Source organism: Pelophylax lessonae (genome assembly GCF_965119305.1).
Source record: "Pelophylax lessonae genome assembly, chromosome: 5".
Lineage (NCBI taxonomy): Eukaryota > Metazoa > Chordata > Amphibia > Anura > Ranidae > Pelophylax > Pelophylax lessonae.
The window spans coordinates 222,957,646-222,976,724 of NC_138772.1; the positions used below are offsets into that span (position 1 = coordinate 222,957,646).

At 49.1% G+C, this 19,079-nt stretch overlaps 1 protein-coding gene across 1 annotated transcript; it reads right to left on the reverse strand.

The window, feature by feature from the left end:
* Positions 1-1,877: 1,877 nt before the first annotated feature.
* Positions 1,878-2,312, reverse strand: LOC309557197 (large ribosomal subunit protein eL34-like). Its single transcript, XM_082259862.1, has one exon. The coding sequence runs from the start codon at positions 2,270-2,272 to the stop codon at positions 1,919-1,921; it is 354 nt and encodes a 117-aa protein (XP_082115988.1). The 5' UTR covers positions 2,273-2,312; the 3' UTR covers positions 1,878-1,918.
* Positions 2,313-19,079: the final 16,767 nt, after the last annotated feature.

The window sequence follows — 19,079 nt, forward strand, 5'->3', positions numbered from 1 at the left end:
TGATTTTAATGTAATTTCCCAAACAAAAAACACATACACTGTTAGGCCCCATTTGCACTTTGTGATTTGGAATTGCAGGTGGAATTGCCGCAATTCTGCCCAAGATTCCAAAGCGTCTGTAATCTTTGCAAAACACGTGACATGTTTTAGGGTGTCATTCATTTTTTAAAGACACCCCAAATGCAGTGCAATTTTGCAGCAGCTGTCACACAACAGAATCGTATGCCAATCGTGGCAAAAAACACCTTTAAAAATCATGTAAAGCTTGTTGCCCAAGAAGAAGCAGGAGCTTCTTTTGGGTGAAAAACACGCATAGAGCAGCCCATTCAAGTGAGTGGACTGTCCTATGCACAACACGTCAAATCACATGAGAATTGTGCTTTTAAGATGACAAGCAGGATCTCTCGGCCCTGCGTTGTCCAGTGTGAATGGGGCTTCTGTGAAAATTTTTATATCCTGCTCCTTTGAATTTTCTCATCACTGTGGTCAAAAACAAATGCTGATTTAAAGCATTTGTTACCCCGACACTTCATATTATTTATTCTATTTGTACCTGCTGTACCATGAAAAAATAAAAAAAAAGTATCTGGTTCTTTTTGTATTGCTTCCTTTCTGTGAAATCCCTGGCGTTCCTGCGAGTCCCTCTGCTTTCCTATTAAAAAGTGACCACACTAAGCAGGAGAACACACTGTGGTCAGTTCTCTAGCTATGCTGGGAACTTAGTGTGCTCTCCTCCAATGATAAGAATTGTCCTGACATGCCTCCACTGCACAGCCATTTACTGGGAAGCTCAGTGTACTGCTGCTTCTCCTCCCCAGCTCATATGCAGCTGAGTACAGAGAGAATGTTATCACTTATAGAAAAAAAAAATATATGTATATTTATAATTTATTTTTATATTTATACAAAAATGTTTTCTCTTGCATTTCTATTTTAAACTGAAAAGGTTGTTTTACAAGGTAACCATTTACATTCTCTTTAACCCAACTAAAAATTGAAGAAGAATGCTCCTAAAATGAAACATTTTGAATGAAATTATACTAGTGTATAGTCAACTTTAGCCTACAATGAGAGAAACTGCTCGGTAACTGATGGAGAATATTATTTTACATGTTACTATAGTTTCGCTTTGATAATCTGTGGTTGTCATTTATAACAATTTTTTTTTTTTTTTTATATAAATGTATTTATTATTTTCAAGAAAAAGAGAACATACAAAAAAAAAAAACATTTCACACATTAAAAAACATCCATTTTCAAAAATGTAACTTCTCCCTTCCCATATTTTCCCCTCAATTGCCCCCCCCCCCCCGTTAACTGTACTCGTTGTCTTTCTCTATCTCTCCACTCCATTTAGTATACTCTCTCGTTGTCTTAAACTCCCTCCAATTTTCCCATATATCACCGCATTCATCAGGTGGGGTATTAATGTAGTTTTATTTTTGATACCGTTAAATAGGCAATACCAAGGGCCTTCCGGGATTTCTATTTTCGTGATGTTTTTAATTAAGTTCAGGATTTCCTTCCAGTACTTTTTAATTTTCCGACAATCCCACCATAAATGTGCCATTGTACCTACATCTAAGCACCCCCTCCAGCAATTTTTTGATTTGTCTTTTTGATAATTATGGGCTATGTCGGGGTTGATGTACCATCTTGCAATGCACTTGTAATTCATTTTTTTGTTTGTTTGTTTTAATACTTCATATGTGTATATTTGCTCATTTTCCATAATATCCCTCAAACGTACTCATCTCCTATCCATTTCCCTCCCATTTTTTCCTGTCCTGGTGGGAAGTAGTTAGTGTCTCTTAAAGGAATTAATGGTAAGTTGTATTGCCATTTATTTATTTTGTGGGTTAAGTCCCAAATTTTTTACACAATAGAAGTATTTATTCGGAAGTGAATACAAGTCATGTTACTTTGCCTTCTGGCTCTGTGCTTGAGCCTTCAGTACTTTCACCACAATCTTCTGTTCTTCAATGAGGAATGCCCGCTTAATTCTGTCACAAACACATTTAGCACACATGGATCCACCATAAGCTCTGCTGACATGCTTTTTTGTTTTTGAAAGCCACATAAGCACCTTAGGTCTGACTGCTCGGATACCACGGAGTCTTCCTGGGCAGATATCGCATGCTGATTTAGGGGCTTTGCCAACCTTCTTGGTGTACAAATAGACAATTCTGTTTCCTGGTGTTCGGGACAGCCGGGTCTTGTTTGAGGCTGTATTGTAGGACAGCCTACGACGGTAGGTAAGACGTTGAACCATTTCTGATATCTGGTACCACCGTCACCGGAAGAGGAAAAGTCCCAAATTTTAAATGCTTGAATTGTGATTGGGTGTGTATTGAGATTCAACTTCCTATATTGTGCAGGTATCCATATAGTTTTCCCTAAGTGAGTGTGACTCATTGTGAATTCTATTTTTACTCAATTTATTTGGGCTTTTTGTTTTCCCCCATTCCATCACGCGTGAAAGAATAGTTGCATCGTAATATTTTTTTTTTCCAAATATTTTATTGAATTATAAAGATGTAAAAGTACAAACATACATTCAGCACAAGTTGACATATGTAAAAATACAGAATGGCTTATAACGAGCAATATTGGTAATCAAGGGAGCATAGGACAACAACCCCCTGTGAGGCTTACACATAGTTAAGTATAGACCTGCAGCGTGAAGGAGTAGGTGGTAAATGAAGAGGTAAGAGGAAGGGGCAAGAAAGAGGAAGCGAGCCATCAGGGGATCGGAGCATTCAAGTCAGACAGGGCCGCGGTGAGGCCCATACCCTGGGTGAACAGTACCCAGGGACGGGAGACAGGGGAGTCGTCCGAAAGGGGAGTCGACAAATGAGTCACTAAATTGCATAAAGGAGGGGGGGCCAGTTGACCGGGCCTGCCCAGTAACAACTAGGCTCCCAGGACGAAAGGAGGTGGATGAGGAGGTAGGGAAGGGGAGGGGGAGGTGGAGGGGAGTAAAGGTGGGGAGGGGGGAAGGAAGAGAGAAGGAAAAAAAAAAAGGGGGGGGGGGGAGTAGGGAAGGTGGATAGAGTGATGAGCCCAGAGAACGGAGTATCCGGTGAAGTGGCTAATAGAAATACATGCATACTTTACTGACAGAGTTGAGAGTATTCCGGTGTGGACGTATAGTGGGTCCAACACGCCCATTTTTTGTGATGCTTGGAAGGAGTATCCCTCGCGACAGAAATTAGCTCCTCCATCTCCGCCACCTTAGAGAGGCGTTGGAACCACTGCTTAACGGTGGGCACCTGCGCTGTCTTCCAGAGTGCCGGAATGCATTGTCTGGCGGCATTCACCATAAGTATTGTTAGAGATTTAGAATAGGTCCTACTGGAAGTAGGGGAGTGGTGCAAAAGGTATTGGGCAGGGGTGAAGGCGACATCTGACGTGGTGACCTGCTTTATAATCCTATGAACTTCCGTCCAAAAGGGGGTGAGGCAAGGGCAAGACCAGAAGATGTGCAGGAGCGTGCCAGGTTCAACGTGGCACCTCCAACAGATCTGTGAGGTGGAGGGGAAAAGCTTGTGTAGCCTTGAAGGGGTGTAGTACCAGCGGCTGACCAGCTTGTAACCACTTTCCTGAGTAGTGACATTAAGAGAACATTTGTGATTGTTGGTGTAGATCAGTTCCCAGTCTTCTGGGGTGAAATCAACCGCCAACTCCGCTTCCCAATCCTCGCAACGCTTGAGTTTCTTTCGTTCAGGTTTGTCAAGCAAAAGAGAGTGGATGGTAGAAAGAAGCCCGCGAACCGGACCCTCCTGTTGGCACAGGGAGTCAAACGGGGTCGTGGACGATAAGGAGGGGCACGTCCGGAAGACAGACTGAAGATATTGCTTAAGGAGCAAATATGGCCAAGGGGGTAAGGGGGGCAAGCCGGACTTTTCCGAGATGGAGGCTATCGAGAGGGGAGCATCGGTGCCCCAGAGGTGGTGAACTCGCAGTTGATCCTGAGCCCAATGCGAGGATAGGTAGGTACGGTGCATGCCAGGGGGGAAGTCAGGATTCAACCGAACAGGGGACATCGGACCCGGAATTGCAGAAATAGAGTGAGACGCACTTACCGACCAAAAAACTTTGAGAGAGGGACCGATAAGGGGGTGGTGTTTAAGAGAAGCGGGGATGTGTGTGTCTTGGAGCCATGGTGATGAGCGTAGATCCAGGGAAGTAAAACCCTTCTCTAGAGAAACCCAGTCTTTTTGGGGCGCATGTACGTTCCAGTCAACTATTCTGGTAAGGTGGCAAGCTGCATAATAATTATGTAGGTCAGGAAGTCCAATACCTCCTCTGGTTTTAGGCAATGTAAGGATCTTGTAGGAAATGCGGGGTTGTTTGTCTCCCCACAGAAAGGCAGTGCAGATGCGGCGGTGATTCTTGAAAAAGGACTGAGGAATCAGGACAGGAACCGTCTGGAGGACATAGAGAAGGCGGGGCAGGGCGTTCATCTTTAAAACTGCTGCCCTGCCGAACCAGGACAGCTGAAGTTTGGACCAGGACCGGAGGTCTTTCGAGATTCGTGCGAGGAGTGGGGGGAAGTTGCGTTCAAATAAGTTTCGGAGGTTAGACAGGATCTCAATACCCAGATAGGTGATCGAATCCGATTTCCATGCGAATCGGAAGTTCGCCCGACAGCGCTCCACCTCCGGCTGGGGCAAGGAAACGTTCAAAGCAAAGGACTTGGAGAAGTTAATCCGGAAGTTGGAAATGGAGGAATATTCCTCGATTACTTTGAGGAGTGCAGGAAGAGTCGTGATAGGGTCTGAGAGAAACAACAGTAGATCGTCCGCATAGGCGGCGATCTTGTACGTTTCGTCAGCAAAGTGAATTCCGTGGACCGTGTCATTTTGCCTAATCTTATGAAGAAGGGGTTCCAGGGTCATGATGAAGAGCAGGGGTGATAAAGGGCACCCTTGTCTGGTCCCGTTGGAGACGTGAAAGGCACTCGACAGGGTGTCATTAACACGGACCCTCGCCTGCGGTTTAGCGTACATGGCCATAATATATCCAAGAAACCGAGGGCCCAGTCCCCAGGCGGAAAGCGTAGCCGCCATAAATTCCCATGAGACCCTGTCGAATGCCTTCTCCGCATCCAGGGAGAGCAGGAACCCCTTCTGATTAGTGGTGGAGAGGACATGGTGCAGGTTAATGGCTTTGATGGTGTTGTCTCGGGCCTCGCGGCCCGGGACAAAACCAACTTGGTCCTTATGGATACCTTTGGGGAGGAGAGGGAGAAGTCTATTAGCCAGGATCTTCGCGAACAGCTTGACGTCCACATTGATGAGCGAAATCGGCCTGTATCTAGCAGGGGAGGTCGGATCCTTCCCTTCTTTAGGGATAACAACAATGTGGGCCTCAAGCATCCGCGAAGACAAGGGATTGTCCGTCGAGACAGAATTAAAGGCCGACAAAAATGGAGAAGCCAGGATGTCAGGGAAGGACTTGTAATAGGAAACAGGCAGGCCATCAGGGCCAGGGCTCTTGTTAGGCTGCATCTGCTTAAGAGCCAAGTCCCATTCAAGTTTGGAGATGGGGAGGTCCAGCGCAGAACGAAAATCGGAGGAAGCCTTTTGGGGCAAGTTAGTCGCGAGGAAGTCGGAAATGGCCTGAGACGTGGAGGGGCTAGAGGAGGGGTGGGGACGTGAAGGGTCTAGATTATACAGATTACTGTAGAAAGCCTCAAATTCCGCAGCAATGTCTCGGTTGTTGGATACCAGAGAACCAGAGGACGAACGGAGAGAGTGGACTATGGTCTTCGCCTTCTTCTGACGAAGAGCTGTAGCAAGGAGACGGCCGCTCTTATTGGCGTGTTCATAGAAAAGCTTCTGCGAAAGGAGGAAACCACGCCTGGTCTGTCTATCAAGCTCCTCTGTGAGTTGTTCACGAGTGGAGGTGAGAGCAGTTAAGGTGTCTTGGGCAAGGGACTGTTTATGAGCAATTTCCAAAGTGCGAATGCGCGAAAGCAGCTCAGAGATAAGGGCCTCTCTTTGTTTTCTTAGAGCCGCCGAGAGCGCTATAAATTTTCCCCGGACCACACACTTGTGTGCTTCCCATTGAGTGAGGGCCGACGTATCTAGAGTCGCGTTGATAGAGAAGTAATCCTTTAAAGTTTCGCGGACAGCGGCTGACCTTGCTTTGTCCGTCAACAAGGAGGAGTTAAGGGACCATACCCGGTCTCTGGATAAAGTTAAGGGGAAGGACATGGTGAGAGAGATGGGGTGATGATCCGAGAGTATTGACGGTTCAATAGAGGCTCCCGTAAGGGATGTGAGAGCCGGTTGAGACAAGAAGAGGTAGTCGATCCTTGAATATTTAGCGCGGAGCGGGTAAAAATAAGTGTAGTCCTTGTCTCGAGGATGAAGCATCCGCCAGGAGTCGTGAAGCTGAAGGTCCCGGAGAGACAGCTTAATCTGCTTTAAAGCCTTGTATGGCAAGCAAGAGGAACCAGAGGAGGTGTCAAGCAGCGGCTCCAGGGGGACATTGAAGTCTCCCCCGAGGATCAAGGTGCCCTGCTGGAAGGGCGTCAATTCACTTATCACCGACCTAAAGAATGAGACCTGAGACTTATTAGGGCTGTATACATTCGCAAGGGTGAGCTGAATATGTTTGAGTGTACCCCGAAGCAACAAGTAACGTCCCTGGGCATCCGCTACAGAGTCAGAAATGGAGATAGGGGTAGATTTCATGATGAGAACAGAGACACCCTTAGATTTAGAGGAGTCCGACGCAGCGTGAAACGCTTGGGTGAAGTGCTTGTTTGTGCATTTTGGGAGGGCGTCCGAGCGGAAGTGCGTCTCTTGCAGGAACACCACATCCGCTCTGAGCCTGTGCATGTGCATGAGCAGTTTTGAGCATTTTTGGGGCGTGTTCAAGCCGCGGGCATTCAAGGATACAACCTTAAGACGGAGGTCACTCGGCTGGGGAGCGGATGCGGGCATTTTCAGCGCACTCAAAGGGGAGGAGGCAAAGAAAGAAAAAAAAAAAAAGAAAAAAGGGGGGAGGGGGGGAGGGAACCAGCAAGGGGAGAGGAAGGGGAGGAGATTGGTAGGGGAACTACTTTACCGTGAGGGCCAACAGACCAGCTGAGGAACTCAGAGGGGGTGGGGGGGTCTGGAAGTCGGTGAAAGTCGGACGACCGTTAAGGAACGTCGACCGTTGGCGGGCGTAGAAGGAGACAACCAACACGGTGGCCAGACCTCCAGGGACCTGCAGGGGTCAATAGTAGCTTCTGAATGAGCCCAGCGCGACAGGGAGAGTGGGAGATCCGGAGCAAGAATGATCTGCAGTGGAGAGTTGAGGAAGAGTCAGGGACATAGAGCGAGTGAGAGAGCCAGAGAGATAAACGAGGAGTATCAAGGAGTGTGGGCGAGGGTGACCGTGGCAAAGTGTCGGGGGTCCATTGGTTAGGCAGTAGCAGTCTGGAGGGTAGTGGGCAAGTCCGAAGCGAGGGGTGCGCGCGGTAGCAAGATATCCGAGGGTCAGGTAGGCTGCGGACGGTCAGTGTTGTAGTCGGGCGAGAGGCAGAGAGAGTAGGAAAGAGGAGCAGTAGAGAGGAAGAGCATTTCGGTGGGATGCATCTTATGAAGAGCATTTCTTAACAGTGGAGGTAGACGTGAACCAGAGAGCATAACCAATCAACACAGCACAGAGAAACAATCGAAAAAAAAAAAGGAAACATGTTGGAACCAATGCAACAGGGGAACAACAGTGCATTAATACATCAGTAATACAGTAATAACTTCCAGCAGCTGTCAAACAACACACAGCTCAAGTCCCGGTGTGGTGTTGCCTAGCAAAGCTGTATTCACCGCCGTCACCATTCAGGACGCCGTGAACCCATCGGCGGCCAGCACCCCCGCACACCCGTAAGGATGTAAACCAGCTGGAGGGTTGCCGAGGAATACATATCCAGGGGTGCAGGCCGTCGGCGGGAGCGGGCGCCCACTGCCACAGTAATGAGTATCGTCACCAGGGGCACTGGCACCCGTGAAGCATCCCATCTCCCCCAGGAGCGTGAGCAACAGCCCGGGGGGAGGGCAAGGTAGAGCAGGAATATCCCGCGGGCAGCAGTGTGACAATGACCTGGTCAACTAGGGGGAAGGGGAGCCCAAAATCAGCGCTAAGGCTCCGCTCCCTACCAGCAAGCAGGGCATCATTCATCCAAAAGGGCAAAATGTCCAGGAGAAGGGCAATACCAGTAAAAAAAATCACGGAGGAGTCTGGGAAAGGTAGGAGGGGAGGAGGAGGGGCGGAGTAATTGAAGGAGGAGAGAATGTGGGAGGGTGAGGGGAAAGGGGAGGGGAGGGGAAGAGGAGAGGGGGAGGATGGGGGAAGAGGGGGGGGCAAGAGGGGGGGAAGAGGGGGGGGAAGAGGGAGAGAGGGGGGAGGGGGGAAGGGAGCGAAAGGGAACAATAATAAAGTGCTCTACAAATACAGTGCCACAGACCTTATATTCCCCCAAGCATAGTAGTGAGCAGTACCCCAAGAGAACAAACGTAGTCCGTGTCCATATGAGCATGGGGATAACCATGAGGGTATCGCACTGGGTCGGGGGGGGGGGCGGGAACAGTATCTCAAGGTGCTGGCCAGAGCTAGGGCCGAAGTGGTCCATCGGCGGACAGTCTCGGGCATCAAGGAGTGGTAGCAGGTGACAATGGGGAAGGCAAGAGGGAGGGGGGGGGAGAATCGAGGCACAATGAGAGGGGGATCCAAGGCACATACCGGTAACGTTCATGAGGAACTCGAGTCCAGAGTAGAGGGGGTGAAGAGGCATAGCTGCCAGCTTTTCCAGTGACGAGGGTGGGAGGATCAGGCTGCTCGGAGGTACCGTATGTGAGGGAAAGGCAGCTCACGGTTACTGGATGCAGGATGCATTGTCAATAGGACCCGCGGGATCGTTTACAGCAGGCATCAGTGCTGAGGCATCAGGCAGCTCGGTGGTGCGGAGGAGTCCGGGACCGTGGACACATCACGGAGGCAAGGGAGACTTCATGACAGGACAGCAGGAGGAGAAAAAAAAAATAAAAAAGTCATGACCAGCCGACGAGCAGATTCCAAAAAAGAAAAAAGAAGGTCTCTGTGCTACTAGATGAAGGCGATGAGCGCATTCAGCTACGGTGCGTGCCGCGCTCTTCGGTGGACGGGCGAGGCCGTCGGGCTCCCGTTGCGAGGAGCATCCCTGCCATTGCCCGGTGGTGAAGAAGGCGGGTGGGAGCGGCGGCGGCCCAAAACGAAGTTGTCAGCCATCTGGATACCATCCATGGAGATCGCCCGGTGCATCGGGGAAACGCGGAACTCACTGTACCAGTCGGGGACACTAACCGGTGGGATGCCCAGGGTGGCACAGAAGTGCTCGAGGTCTTCTGGTACTCTCAGCAAAGCCGATCGGCCTTGTGACGAGGCCGACAATCCGAAGGGGAACTTCCAGCGGTAAACGATCGCCCTGGATCTAAGTTCTTCTAGTAGAGGGCGTAGTTCTCTCCTTCTCTGCAATGTTATGGCAGAGAGGTCTTGGTACAGTTTAATGTCCGCGCCCTGAAACGTGAGGTGCTGCCGCATTCTGGCATTCCGTAAAACATCTTCCTTGAGCTGAAAGTTGGCCAGGCAGCACACCACGTCTCTCGGCGGATCATTCTCTCTTCCACGGGGTCTCAGGGCTCTGTGAATGCGCTCAAATACCACAGGCGCTTCGGGGGGCCTCCCAAGCAGATCATTGCATATGGAGGTGATGGTCTGAGGTAAATTTTGATGCTCAATGCTTTCGGGTACTCCCCTCACCCTCAGATTCCTCCGGCGACCCCGATTGTCCAGGTCCTCGACGTGTCTGTTAAGGTCCCTCAGGAGTATGGCATGCGATTCAGTAACTTGATGTACATGACCCAGGGAGGCGTCATGGCGGGCAGTGACCTGTTCTACCTCCTCCACTCTTGCTGACATGGCCTGGAAGTCACTGCGGAGCTCTGCTATAGCCGCCGCCATGGCAGCCTTAATATCCGCGGCAACAAATTGTAAGTCCGCCATTGAGAGGGTCGGTGGGGCCGTCGGAGCTCTCGGAGGATCCTGGGCGGACATAGGCAAGGAGGCACCCAGCTCTGCAGATTGCCTGTTTGGTGAGCGGGAGCGCGAGCGGGCGGATTGAGAGGATGAGGGGGACGGAGAAGGCCGCTGTGTCCGGAAGATGTCCGGGATATTGCGGCTGAGCTGAGTCTCCACTTCTCTCGGAGTGCCCACTCGGGTGGCAGAAGAGCTCCTGGCTTTGCTCCCCATGTCTCGGGCTGTGGTAGGCGCAGGGAAAGGGCTCAGATAAGGCAAAATCAGACCCCTCAGTGCAGGAGCTCAGAGTCAGGTGGCCATATCAGATCGGGTCCAAGCCACGCCCGCATCGTAATATTTTTTAATGTCTGGTACTGCTAGGCCCCCTGGTTTTTGCCCTTAATTAATACTGCATGCTGTATTCTAGGTTTGCATCTTTTCCAAATAAATCTAGTTATTAACGATTTAAAAGTTCTGAAATATATCTGAGGGATCGAAATAGGCAACATTTGAAATTTGTAGGTTATTTTTGGTAGGATTGCCATTTTTATTATGTTTAATCTCCCTATCCATTAAGCGGCCTATGTGATATCCTGTTAAGCTCTTTTTTAATTTCTTTTTTTTTTCAAATTCTTTATTAATATAAACAAGGGTAAAGTTAACACAATACACATGCAAGAAAAAACATTGAGATAAATTTCAGCGTTAGTAAAATGTGCACCAAGTCTGTGAGAAAAGTATTGCAGAGCATATGAGGATTACAATCAGAGCGTTGAGAAAATCACGTATGGGAAGTCAACATACAGGTTATCTTGAACCGTAATACACATCATCATATGGACAGACTATGAATCATTAAAACCACAAAATGATGAACTATGGTAGTGACAAGTTTTAGCTTCCGATATGCAGGGAAAGTAAATTAGAGAGATCTTTTCTCACCAGGGAGTAAGTTGATACAGATGTGTAACATACCAGAGTAGTACTAGGAATGTATGCAGAAGAGACAAAGGGGAAGAATGGGTAGGAAGGAGTGGGGAAGGTGGAAGGAAGGGGAGAGAAGGAGTGAAGGGTATACAGGGAGCAGAGGGAGATAAGATAATGGGTAAGGAGTAATGCAACTCAGAGAGCCACGGCAGACGGGAATATACATAGGGGACAAGGAAGGGTGGGAAGGACAGAATGCAGCCGAGAGGATCCCGTGCGGACACCCAGTAGAATATGACTCCAGCACTTCAGGTATCATCCAGGAGAGCTCTTGCTTCATCAGAGTAGATAAACATATTCCACCAACCCCAAGTCACCGTGTATTGTTCCCTCCTGCCCTGCGATGTTAGAATCAGGTCCTCAAAATCATTAATAAGCTTGACTCTGGACAGCCAAAGTGGGATAGAGGGGGGGGGACATGGATTTCCAACAGAGGCCAATGTACATATTGGCTGCATTAAGGAGATGGCGCAGGACCAATTTCTTGTAACAGTCAGGGGGGATTGAGGACCAGTGCAAGAGAAAGAGAGCGGGGTCGTCCTGGAGTACAGAATCTGTCATCTTTTGGGAGATCCTGTTCACCTCCTTCCAGAAAGTACTCAATTTTGGGCAGCTCCAGAACATGTGGAGCATAGAGCCGCGTTCCCTCAGACATCTCCAGCACATATCTGACGCCTCAGGGAAGAAGCCGGAGATTCTTACTGGGATGTAGTACCAGTGCGTCAGTAATTTATAGTTAGCTTCTTGGATGCGCGTGCAGATTGAGGAGCGTAGGGAGAATCGGATGATGTTTCTATGTTGGGTCATCCTAAAGGTCCTCTGCAGGTCCCTCTCCCATTTCAGGAGACCTGGGAGTACAAAATATCCCAGAGGCTCCAAAAGTATGGCATAGAGCAAGGACAGAGCATGTGGCAAGGGGGGAGTCTCTGACAGGAGATTTTCGAGAGGTGTCAGCAGACGGTTGAAAAGCGATCTAAGACCCAGATCATGGAGAAAGTGTAGCAGTTGCAACGCTTGCCATCTGGTAAGTCTATATGGACCCCCCATCGCTGTCAACTGCAGGAGGGAAGGCCAGGCCACATCGCCCCCATTGCTGGACACCCGGAAGCATCCCAGCTCCAGGTGAGCTCAAAACCGCCCCCTCTCCCAGCCCAGCGAAAAGGCTGGGTTACCCAGTATCGGGAACATAGGTGAGCACGCAGTCTCCGAGCTCCCAGAAGTCAGGGCCGAGGCACAGACCCGGAGCGTCTGACCAATAAGGGGGTGCCCTCTGACAAGTGCGGGGATCGATCTGAAACACCATGGGGCACCCGGAACATGAACCGGCGAACAACGACATCTCCAGCGACGTCCACAACTTTATATTCGCATGCCTGCACCAGTCCACAAGTCTGTTCAAGTGGACAGCCTGGTAATATCTCCTGGCATCCGGGACCGCCGCTCCACCACAGGATTTGGGCATCGTAAAAAGACGTCTGCTTAGCCTAGGGCGTCGGGCCGCCCAGATAAATGTAGTAAATGCAGCGTCCACTTGCCTAAAGAAGGCAGTGGGAATCGCCACCGTCAGGGTCTGGAACAAATAGAGGAATTTTGGTAAGATAGACATCTTGAGAATGTTGCAACGACCGAACCAAGAATGGAGGCCCGTGGTCCATTTGTCTAGCAGGGTACGTATGGCGCTCAATAGAGGAGGGAAATTTAAGCGGTACACATCCCTAGGGTTTGGTGGCAACAATGTACCCAAGTATTTCAAGGCAGAATCGGTCCATCTGAAGGAAAAGCTATGATCACCCAATTCACGCGATCAAAAGCCTTCTCGGCATCTGTGCTTAAGAAGACAGTCGGGCGACGCGTGGTTCTGACTAGGTGGATCAAGTTCAGGGCTTTGATGGTATTGTCCCTGGCCTCCCTGGTGGTTATAAAGCCCACCTGGTCTAAGTAGACCAAGTCAGGCGAGAGAAGCTGGAGCCTGGATGCGATCAATTTCGTGAAGAGCTTCAAGTCAGCAATGAGATTGGTCAGTAGCTTCCACATGCGGAAGGGTCCTTCCCCTCCTTAGGTATGACCGTGATGTGGGCCAACAGAGAATCTGTGTGGAATGCGGTGGACCGGCCAATCTCATTGAACAGCTTCAGCATATATGGGATAAGCTGGGAGTGCAGAAGTTGATAATAAATAACAGTGAGGCCATCTGGGCCAGGGGCTTTACCCTTTTTCACTGACTTAATGGCGATGGACAGCTCATTAGGAGTAAAAGCCTCCTCCATGGTGTCTCGTGCCGGCAATGGGAACCACTTAAGAGGGACAGAGTCCAAGTAAGCCTGCATGAGATGGATCTTGGGGTAAGTGATACAGATCAGAGTAGAAGTCTCCAAACCTCTGGGAGATTTCTCTGGGAGGTGAAGTTTGCGGCCACCTGCGTCAGTGATGAAAGGGATGTAGAAAGGTAGTTGCTGATCCCTCAGAGCTTTAGCCAGTGCTCATCAGCATTTATCCCCCGATTCGTACTGTGTGCGCTTGCATCTTTGGATGGCTGCCTTCACCCGATATTTTAACAGGTCAGTCAGTTTAGTGAGCTCGGAGCCAATGGAGGCATCCATCCCCTGCTTGTGCAGATCCTCATAGCGGGCAATGTCCCCCAAGAGTTTAGTCAATTGCCGTTCTTTGTCACGCTTAATTCTCGCCCCGTGTGCGATCAAGACACCCCGAATCACGGCCTTGTGGGCCTCCCAAACCACTCTAGGGTCACTGTCAGGGGTATCGTTCAGTTGAAAGTAGGATTGGAGCTGTTGGGAGACGTCTGCCAACACCTCTGGGATCTGGAGCAAACTTTCGTTGAGCCTCCAATGCCAGTCTGACTCCCGCTCCGCTCCCCCAAGCTGCACCTCCATGGTGACAGGGGCATGGTCAGACCATGTAATGGAACCGATGTCCACTTCCAAAATGGAGGAAAGAAGGCGGTGAGGAATCATAAAGAGATTAATGTGGGAGTACGCATTATGTGGATGGGAAAAGAATGTGTAATCCCTTTCGCCAGCGTGTAAAATACTCCATACATTCACCAGCTGAAGGTCCTTGAGCAGTTTACTAATTTGACCCCTAACTCCCCGAGGCACTGAGGAAACCCCGGTGGATGTGTCGGAAGGTGGGTCCAGGGGAAGATTCCAGTCCCCCCCCAGGAGCAAACGGCCCTCCACGAACTCCATCAGGGATGCCAGGGTCTTCTTCAGGAAGGTGTCCTGGTGTATATTGGGGACATAAATGTTGGCCAAGGTAACTAGTTGTCCCCCAATACGTCCCTTTAGAAATAGAAAACGGCCATGAGGGTCAGCACATTTAGCCAGTAGGGACCAGGGTATATTATTCAAGAGCAGGATGGAAACCCCTTTAGATTTAGCAGCGACATTGGTGGCGTGGTATGCGGTAGGGAAGAATCTGTTCTGGAGGAAAGGCAAGCCATTGGAGTGAAATTGGGTCTCCTGGATGAAGGCAATGTCTGAGTGGAAGCGCCGCAAATCGCCCAGGAGCATGCGCTGCTTCTTAGGCACATTGAGTCCCCTCGCATTCCAGGTGGTTACCCGCACGGGATCCATGTCGGGGGGATGTGGTCAGAGAGGGTGAGGAGGAGAAGGACACAGACAGGGAAAGGGTGGAATGGGGGGAAGGAGAAAGTGGGCAGAGGGGAAGGCGATCAGCAAAGGTAACGAGACCGCAAGGCGGTGTATACTGTAGCCAGGGGGAGGGGAGAGAGGGGCAGGAACTCAGCAGAGGGGGAAGGAAAAAAGGGGGGAGAGTAAAAGAAGAGACACCCGTCTAGGAGAGTGGAACCCTCTGGGGTGTGGGCCTAAGTGGAGGGTAGAACCAGACACGACAAGAGAGCGCGAGCTCTGAGGCCAGAGCTCCCTCAGCAGGTAGACATTTATCAAATCTATACCACAAAGTAAAAAAAAAAGGAAAAAACAGGAAATATACTATAGCAGATTATACAGCAAGAGAGGTCCACAGGGCGGAATCAGTGAAGTCATCCGACATAGGCCTCGTGGAGCAAGACCTGCCATCAACAGCGATGTCAAAAACATTAAACCATGAGAATCAGACAGTACGAACTGTAAGCATAGCTCACCCAATGCCGAAACCGTCTCCGAGAGGGGCTGGGAGGGAATCCACCGGGAGGGCAGAGCCCAACCTCAGACCCTGTCGCCAGAGGGACAGCACCCGCCACCTACCTCCCCATTCAGCACAATCAACCCCCCAGAAGTGGAGCCCGGCGTCCCCCTAAGGGCTGCACCGGGGATAAGCAGGGACAGCGTCCACATCCCTGATACTCCCAGCTAACAGGGGGAGCATCTTCAGCTCCGTAAGCCTGCAGCGGAAAGTCTCCCAGGTAGGTAAGCATCCTCTCCATCAGTCTGGTGAGCTGAGCACAACTCTCCCCCGATTCCCCAACCAACAAACAAGGGGAGCTGAAGGCAGTCACCTATCTGTCCAGAGGATCGGCCATCACTGGACGTGGAAAGTTCTCAGAAGGGTGACACTGACGCCAGAGCAGAGGCGGGGCAGATGGTGCCCCAAGAGTTCCCCACCTCAGGCAGCAGCACTGAGCATACAGTCAAACAGGAAAATAGGACATTACATCGATGGCAAGGGGTCTACAGGATGGCAGCATCAATCTTCTCGCACCGCTTGCGGGGTAGCAGGATCCAGTCTCCTCCGGCTACTCGGAGTACGGGGCGGAAGGCCCCTGCCACGGGCAGCGGAACCTGATGAGCGTCTAGGCAGACTTGGTAGATGCTGAAGCCAATTTGGCACCGGGATCTGAGCGATGTTCAGAAACAGGAAGAGTGCTGGCAGGTCATCTGGGTGGTGGAGAGTGAATGAGGACGATCCCTTGTGAACCGTGAGGGAGATAGGAAATCCCCATCTATACGTGCAGCCTGCCTGCCTGATCCTGTCTAGGAGTGGGCGCATCAGTGCCCTGCGCTGCAGAGTGGCACGGGATAAGTCCGGGAGTATTTTGATCCTGGCACCAACAAAGTCAATGTCCCCAGCCTCCCAAACCTGTCTCAGAATCATATCTTTGTGGGAATACCTGTGCAGCTGGCAAATGACATCACGGGGCCTCTCAGTATCCGTGAGCGGGGGCCCAAGGCCCGGTGCACTCTGTCGAACTCTAAGTCCGCTTGCGGGACCGACGGTACCAGGCGCTGGCAAATGGATATTATAGTAGGGTGGAGGGATTCTTGTCCAGTGGCCTCAGGTAGGCCTCGCAGCCGGAGGTTATTGCGTCTACTGCGGTCCTCCATCTTAAGTTGTAGAGAGGTGACATGGCTCGCCTGGGACTTCTGTACCTGCTCCAGTTGGGATACCCGTGCCTCTAGGGAGGAGATGGATTTCTCTTCAGCTGTCACCTGGTCCGAAAGTTGTTGTATGTCCGCCCGGACCGCCTGGAAATCCCTGTTGTGGGCCACCTCCACCCTGAGGACCAAGGCCTCCATGTCCCATTTAGTGGGCAAGGCCTGAATAAAGGCCCGCAGGTCGGCATCCATCCCAACCCCAGATGGCAGCTGGAGGGGTTCGGGCAGAGTGTGGAGGGGGTGAGGAGTGCCCGATAGAGCCCATGGTTCCGAGCGGACCGACGTGGCAGGAGAGGAGGGCACGCTTGTCATCTCGGCAGCGTCAGCAGGGACAGTCCGCGGGCTGGCAGCGTGGGTGCGGGCGGAGGCTGAGCGGGTCTCATGAAAGAAGCGGTGGATGTCTGACCTCAGGGACGATCGCAGGGACTTCCTTGATCTCTTGCGGCGTCCGGAGTTCATGCCAGGCAGAGAGTGGCTGTATAAAAGAGCGGATAATAGAGGGAGATGGCCGGAGCTCGTTCAGGGTACTTCTTCACTCCTCCAGGACACGCCCCCTGCTCTTTTTTAATTTAATTTAAAAGCGGGATATAATTTTTTTTTATACAGTCTTTCAGTTTTTTTTGTTAGGATAATTCCTAAATATTTTAATCCTAGATTTTTCCAGGTGAAGGGAAATTCCAGTTTTAGTTTTTCTTCTTGTTTTTTTTACATTGATATTTAATATCTCTGATTTAGTGGGGTTAATTTTTAAATTAGATAATTTTCCATATTCTTTCAGACTTTCTAAAACATTTGGTAGGGTTATCCTCGGTCTGGATATGTACAGCAGGAGATCGTCTGCAAATGCGGCAATCTTAGGTTCCACATCCCCCACCTCTATACCTTTCACGTCTGGGTTCTTTCTGATTGTCGCTAATAAGGGTTCCAATGAAAAGACAAACAATAACGGGGACTGCGGGCATCCCTGTCTTGTTCCGTTAGACATCCCAAACGGCTCACAGTGGTCCCTGTTTACTTTCACCCTGGCAGTGGGCTCGCCATAGAGTGTTTTTATCCATGCCATCATTTTTCTTCCAATTCCCAATTCCTCCAGGGTTCCCATCATGAAATCCCAGCTGACTCTGTCGAATGCTTTCTCAGCATCTATCGACAGGATCAGCCCTTGGGATCCACTCTTAGCCATTTGCTGCATCAACAGAATTGTTCTTACTCCGTTATCTCTGCCCTGTCTCCAAGGTATAAATCCCGTTTGATCCCAATCTTCCATCAAATTTTTCATTCTGGTTGCTAATACTTTTGAGCAGAGTTTTGTGTCAATATTTAAAAGCGAAATGGGTCTATAGCTTGAACATACGGTCGCATCCTTTCCCTCTTTTACAATTACCGTAATTGATGCCAAAAGGGGTCCTTACTCATCCCGTATTCTTGTCCTAAACCATTTAAATAGTCTTTTAATTTAGGTATTAACAGGTCTTTATGTCTTTTATAATAATTTACTGTAAACCCGTCTGGTCCCGGACTCTTCCCTGAAGGTGTAGTTTTAAGGGCTATACTTATTTCTTCTTCTGTAATTGGGGCTTCTAGTTGTTCTATTTTATCTTGTTGTGTTTTAGGTAGATTCGCCTCCGTCAGATAGTGTTAAATTTTTTCCATTTTGACTGGTTTTCTCTCTCCTCCTGTTTCTTTAATATTATAAAGTTTCTCATAGTACTCCTGAAATACTTTTGCTATGTTGGCCGTTGAATAAACCATTTCCCCCTTGGTGTCTTTCATTTTCTCTATATAGTTTATCGTTTTTTTTTTTTTTATGATCTTCGCAAGTTTCTTCCCGATCCTATTATTTCCTTGATAATTTTATCTAGTTACTCTTCTGATCTCCTGTCTAATTTCTTGTTCTATTAATTCTTTTAATTCTTCTCTTTTTGTATTTAACTCGTGTTGGATCTCAAGCGACTGGATATTTTTATGGCTTTGTTCTAGGTCATAGATCTCTTTTATCAGTTTTTCTTTTTGTTCTATTCTCTCTTTTTTCCTTCTTGACCCTTTAGAGATTAGGATCCCCGCAATTATGCCTTTTGTGCCTCCCAAAGTAAATTTTTTGAAGTTTCTTCATTTTCATTAATGTGGAAATATAATTCTAATTCTTTTCTGATTTCTTCTCCCCATTTTTTTTCCCTGAGCAGTTCCTCATTTAATCTCCAGATATTTGTTTTGGATAGTCCCCCTAATATTTTCAGCTTTACCTTAACAGGTGCATGATCTGACCAGGTTTTAATCCCTATTTTGGCCTCTGTCACTAAGTCTATCCCTCTGTGATCTATCATGTAATGTAATCGATCCTCGAGTGTGTTTTATGTACACAGGAGTAGAACGTGTAGTCTCGTTCTTTCGGATGGAGCACCCTCCAAGTGTCCAATAATTGGCATTGGAATAGCTTCTTTTTAATCGTTCTTAAGTGTGTTACTCTACTCCTCTGTACCGCTGACGTACAATCAATTTCTGGGTCAAGACAAAAAATTGAAGTTGCCTGCTAATATCACTGTCCCTTTTCTAAATTCTATTAACTTATCTAGAATTTTCCCAAGGTATCCCATAGGTTTATCATTTGGGCAGTATACATTTACCAGAGTAACATCCTTATAATGAAGCTTTCCTTTCAGGAAAACAAATCTTCCCTCGTGGTCTACC